The sequence below is a fragment of the Humulus lupulus genome, chromosome 1 (genome assembly GCF_963169125.1).
Source record: "Humulus lupulus chromosome 1, drHumLupu1.1, whole genome shotgun sequence".
In the NCBI taxonomy this organism is placed as follows: domain Eukaryota; kingdom Viridiplantae; phylum Streptophyta; class Magnoliopsida; order Rosales; family Cannabaceae; genus Humulus; species Humulus lupulus.
The window spans coordinates 68,908,143-68,914,371 of record NC_084793.1 but is presented as its reverse complement, the minus strand read 5'-3'; the positions used below and the strand labels follow the sequence as shown (position 1 = coordinate 68,914,371).

At 31.8% G+C, this 6,229-nt stretch overlaps 1 protein-coding gene across 1 annotated transcript; it reads right to left on the bottom strand.

The window, feature by feature from the left end:
• Positions 1-4,331: 4,331 nt before the first annotated feature.
• Positions 4,332-5,168, bottom strand: LOC133816324 (uncharacterized). The gene has a single exon (XM_062248878.1). It carries the CDS (start codon positions 5,166-5,168, stop codon positions 4,332-4,334), a length of 837 nt encoding a protein of 278 aa, XP_062104862.1.
• Between the last annotated feature and the right edge of the window lie 1,061 nt (positions 5,169-6,229).

Genomic DNA, 6,229 nt, shown 5'->3' with positions numbered 1-6,229 from the left:
GGTCGGAGAGTGGTCAGATGCTTGAGGATTGATCGAAAGTGGAAAATTTTGGTTTGGTCAATCAATTTTTTGGGAGAATTTTTGTGGAGTTAATCAGAACAATATTTCCAATTTTGCCATTGTTTTCTTTACCGTATTTTTATGGGAATTTTTAAAAAATATAGCTTTTATACCATCAATATGCAAATATATGGTAATTATACTTTTCTTAATTTGTACAGGAAAATTTATTAAAGAAAAAATTAAAGTATGAGAAATACAATTAGTAGCTAACTAAGATATGAAAATGCCACATTTTTTTTCATAGTTATGTTTTCTTTGATTTTGAAGGTAATTTTATTTTTTTCTTCATTTTTGATTATTTTTCAATTATTTTTTCTTCAATTTTTCCCTTTTTCTTTTTTTTTTCTACCAATTTTTTCCTTCATCCTTTTTTTCTTTCAATTTTTCCATTCTTCTTCTTCTTCTCATTTGTATTCATTTATTTTTTTTTCTTTCATTTGTATTGTTTTATTTTTTTTGTTCATATTTTTTCAATTTTCTTTCCTCTTTTTGTTCTTTTTTTTTTTTTCATTTTTTTTCCTTCAATTTTTCTTCATTTTTGTATTTATTATTTTCTCCGTCCATTTTTTTTTCTTTTTTCACACATATGAGCTTTTTTTTTCTTTTTTATTTAATTTTTTTCTACCAATTTTTTCATTCATATATTTTTTTTCTTTTCATTTTTCCATTATTCTTTTCTTCTTCTTGTTATTTTTATTTATTCATCGGTTTTTTATTCCTTGATCATTTCTTTTGTTTTTTTATTCATTTTTGTACTTATTCTTTTCTCATTCTATTTTCGTTTTTTTTTTTCATTTTTTTCACACATATATTTTAATATTACATAATTATTTTACTATTTTTTTAGTTATGATCTTTTATTATTGTAATTTTTTTTTCATCAATTTTTTCAGCATTTTTTTGTTACTGTAACACTTATAGAAATACCAAAATTTGGAAAGAAAACTAATAAAAATATGAAAACGTGAATGGGTAACTGGTTACCTTCACATTCTTTGTGTGTATATTTCTGGGGGTAACTGATTACCTTCACGTTCTGGTGTATGTATATTTATGTGTTCTTTATGGTAACTGGTTACCTATATTACTAAAATCATAGTTACTTATTATTCATTTTTTAATGAAGTGTTCTTCATCTTTTTCTTCCAAATTTGATGTTTCTTTTCATATTTAATATGAGTAACTCGCCACCCCTCTTATGGTAACTGGTTACCCCTCTTATAGCAGAAAGTTACTCCTCTCAGGATAACTGGTTACCCCTCCTGGTACATGCTATTTAACCTAGCTTTAGGATTTTTTTTACATAATTGTTAAAGATCAATCAAGTAACTAGTTACATTACCCAGGATTTGAAAAAAGAAACGTACAATCTAAAAAAACAGGAAAAAAATGTTTATAATAAATAAAAAATAATTTTAAAAACAATTCATATTACAAAAAAAAATTTGCAAAACAACCAAAGAAAAATTTAATATAAAATCAATAATATAAAAACAATATAAAAAAACAATATAAAAAAACAAATAAGCTAAAAAAAATAATAATCAAATTACAAACATACCATTCCAAATTAATAAAATTTGATTAAGAGTAAAACTATGGCATAAACTAACTTTTATACAAAAATGGGAAAATAAACCCATAAAAGTGAAAATTCTAAAAAAAAAGCCATAATTTTTTTTTTTTTTTGAAAAAAAGTCATATTTTTGCACACTATTAAAAATCTCATATAAAATGTAATTTCTTCTATTTTTATTAATGTAGGTTTACGTATATTGATTAGTCAAATGTGTTTTCCCATAAATTTTCTAATTTTAGTTTAATTTTTCTAATAAAAATTTGATAAAGTTAATTGGCCATATATTTACACAGTAGTTGTATAAATTCCATATTTATGAAAAATCCTCATACTTTAATTCACTGTATTTCTTGAATTTTTTATCGTATTGTGTATAGTAGTAAGTTTCCAAAGAAGTAAGCCCATCTCAAGGCCCAATCCAAGCCCACGGAGTAAAGACACGCCCACCACCTTTCTCTCCAGCTGAAATCAATGATCCATTCTACTGAATTAATAAAGAGTATGGGTCCCAATTATTTGTCCTTTCTCTAATCCAAGGGCGACACGTGGCGAGTATTGACTAAGCAAATTGCTGAAAATTGAAATGCATGTTCTAGGCTTCCAGCCATTCAACTCCTTTTATTTCAGTTCAAAATATGTGTTATGTCTATTTACTTTATAAACGTTTTTAGCTTTTTTATTTCAATTCTCATTATTATTTTGTGTTACAATTGTGTCCCAAAAATTCTATAAATAAGGATTCTTTGTTCATAAGTTTGGATATGTAATTTTTTTGCAGCAGCCCTTTGGGTCTCGTGTCCATCCAAGTAAGCCACTTAGAGTATTTGGAAGGTCAAATGGCAGCTCCAAGCCAATATCTAACCCGGTTCAGAACTTGTTGAGAAAAAGTGCAGTCAAAAAATAAGTAGGCATGAGTCTCCAACTCAATCTCACAAACAGGGCAAATGTTAGAGTATACTCTAACATGACAATGCAGTAGCTTGTCCTGTGTAAGCAGATGGCATTGGACTAACTGCTACATAATAAATATATGTTTTGGAATTGAGAGTTTACACCACACAACATTAGCATAAATGACATTTTTCCACTACAACAGACGATTATAAAGAGAACCTAGATTGAGCTTCCCTTTAGTAACCAAAGCCTCCAAATCAGCTAAGGACAAGTAAGATCTCAAATTAGCCAACTTCCTCCAATGCCAACTTACATCAATCTTTAAATTGTACTCCTAAAAATTCTGCCATTTGAGGTAAATATCATCAATCCATTTAACCTAAAGCAGGTCTTGTTTGGAAGAAACCGCCCAAACATACTTAGCTAACAAGCCTTTATTCCATTTAGAACCTTCCTTGAACCCAACACCTCCAAAACTTTTCAGTAAACAAACCTGATCCCAAGATGTGAAGTGAAGCTTGCATCTATTTCCTCTCTCACCCCATAAAAAAATCATACAAAGCCTACCAATTTCTTTTGTAACACTTTGAGGGAGAAGGAATATGCTCATCCAATAGCAACAGAGGCCTAAGAGGACAGAATGAACCAGCTGAGCTCTTCCGGCAAACGAGAGGTGACGACTAGACCAAGTGTGAAGACGAAGATTTATCTTTTTAATAATCGATCCACAGTCACCAACCTTCCATTGTGTAGGCCGGAGAGGGACACCAAGATACTTTAAAGGAAAAGTACCCTTTTCAATTTTTAAACAGTCCAAAATGCTATTCTTATCCTCATTTTTCAAGCCTCCAAAGTACATGTGAGATTTAGCCATGTTAGCTGTTAGACCAGAAACTTGACTAAATTTTTGAAAGCCTTCTTGAAGGATTTGAACAGATCGTAGAGACCCTTTGCAAAAAATCACAAGGTCATCCACAAAACAAAGATTAACCAATTTCAGCCTTTTGCATAAAGGGTGAAATCTATAATCCCTGTTGTGAGAGGCTTGAATAAGGAGCCTAGTGAGATATTCTATAACTAACACAAACAGAAAGGGGGAGATAGGATCTCCTTGTCTTAGTCCTTTCCTCCCAATAAAATTCCCTTGCACCCTGCCATTCATCATAAGAGAGTAGGAAGTGCCCTTCAAACACACCATAATCCAATGGATAAACCTGCTGGGAAAACAGTAAGCTTTCAGAAGATCCTCAAAGAAACACCAATCAATGGTGTTGTAAGCCTTAGTGAGATCTATCTTCATCACACACCAAGGAGAAGCACTTTTCCTATTGTACCCTTTAACGAGGTCTTGGAAAATGAGAATGTTATGGGCTAATGAACGATTCTTGATAAACGCTCCTTGATTCTGATTGATTAACACCAAAAGCACATTAGCCAATCTCGAGCATAGCACTTTTGAAATGTGCTTGTAAAGAGTATTACAACAAGCTATCGCCCTGAAATCCACAGCTCTGGAGGGTGTCTCATCTTTAGGAATTAGGGAGAGGATAGTGTTGTTCATTTCTGTAGGGATCTCACCTTGATAAAAAAAAAACCTCAAAATTGCATCAACAATTTCCTCCCCTATATATTTCCACATGACTTTGAAGAAGCCTGAACCATATTCATCGGGGCTTGGACTTTTAATTGGATGGATGCTGAATAAGGCCATCTTCACATCCTTCTTGGTAAATAGTTTTATTAAGCCAAGTTGCTGATCAAGGCTCAAAGTTTATCCATGTATCAAATAGTCCCTCTAGACTTGAGTAGAGGCCAAGCTAGGATTTCCCATTAATCTTTTAAAATGATTGATAAAATGAGCAACGACATCTTCATAATTATCAATGAGCTGAACTTGATCATCCATGAATGAAGTAATTCTATTTTCAACTTTCCTCTTCTTTAGACTGGCGTGAAAGTAGGATGTGTTTTCATCTCCAAATCGAAGCCAAGTTATCTTACTCCTTTGCCTTAGAAAGCTTTCATAAATCTTGGATTGAAAAGCAAATTCCAGACAAGCAGCTTTTACAACATGTTGGAACTCAGCTAGATGAAGATTCTGTTGAAGACGAAGCTGAGCTTGTTGGTAATTATCTTTAGCTAAAGAGTACATGTGTTGGACATCACCAACCTCCACTTTATTAAATTTATGAAGAACATGTTTGAGTCTATCCAATTTCCTCATCACTCGCACTAAACCAGAAGCTTGAATCGGCTTGGACCAATCCTTCAGCACTGTATCTCTGAACTCAGAATGCTCTGCCCACATGTTATAAAATCTAAAAGGTTTAACTCCTGATACATTAACATTCAGGGATTTTATAATGCAGTAGCAATGATCTGAGAGGACATCCCGATTAGTTAAGGCGTCAGTATTAGGGAAAAGTTCAACCCAAGCTTCATTTTTGAAAACCCAGTCCAATTTGGAGATGATTCTAGCCCCATCCTCTTGCTTATTTGACCAAGTGTAATGGGAACCAACTATTCTCAACTCATCTGCCATACCAAAAGCTCTCCACTGTCGAGCATCTTCCATTTCCAAATCAGTAACTTTACGACCTCCAATTTGATCATCATAATAAAAAAACGACATTGAAATCAAGTGCCAGGAGCCAAGGTTGCATTGGGAACACCACCAAAGCCAAAGACTGCCATAATTCTTTTCTTTCCTCAATCGTATTCCTCCCATAAACAAAAGTCAGGAAAAATTCTTGAGCTTTGCCCATAACCTTAACACGACAATGAACAAATTGCTCACTCTCCTGAAGAACAGCAACAGACACAAAACTAGTTTTCCAAACCAGTAATATCCTTCCTTCAATAGCAGTACCACTATAACAATCCCAGCCAACAAAAACGTTCATCATCATATCATCAATTCCTTAGCAAATCCATAGTCAATTTTAGTTTCATTTTGTTTATTCTTCTCATATATATATTTTAATTATTATGAGAATATTTAGTTATCTATGCTAATTGTATAAGTAAGGGAAGAGCCAGGGTCAGTCCTAGGCTAAGGCAGGCTAGGTCCATGCCTAGGGCCCCCTTAGCCCAAGAGCTAAAATTTTTTAAAATACAAGCTAAAATATAATGCTTTGTTAACTTTTGCAATACTTTCTTATTAAAAGGGCCCTAAATTTTTTTTTTTTTTTTTGCCTAGGGTCCAATAAACCTTAAGGCCAGCCCTGAAGAGGTGATCTTATATGTAAACTAAATTTATTTGTGTTTTGATTCACTAAGTGCTTAAAGTTTATAAATTTGAGTATTATCTCTTCTTATACTTGTCTCTATCTCTACATCAATAAATTTATCTTTTTGGTATTATATAGAAATAGTCATGTTTTTTTTTATGTGAATATAATTAAAATAATGATATTATAATTTTATGATTAATCTTTTATTTCATTATTGCCAACAAAGTATATTGTCATTCTTAGATTTTTCATAAGTTTATTTTCTATGATCTTAAGATGAGAATTTTGATTACTCATATACATTTTATTGATATATGCTCTTCAAGTTTAATCTTCCAATTAAATTGTTGGGAAGTGAACAATTTAGTTGTGTTATGTGTGTGAATTAAAACCCAAATAAATGAGCTAAGCATACAGGTGATTCTTGAAACCTTATCACTTTTGTTATTGATTTTTCTAC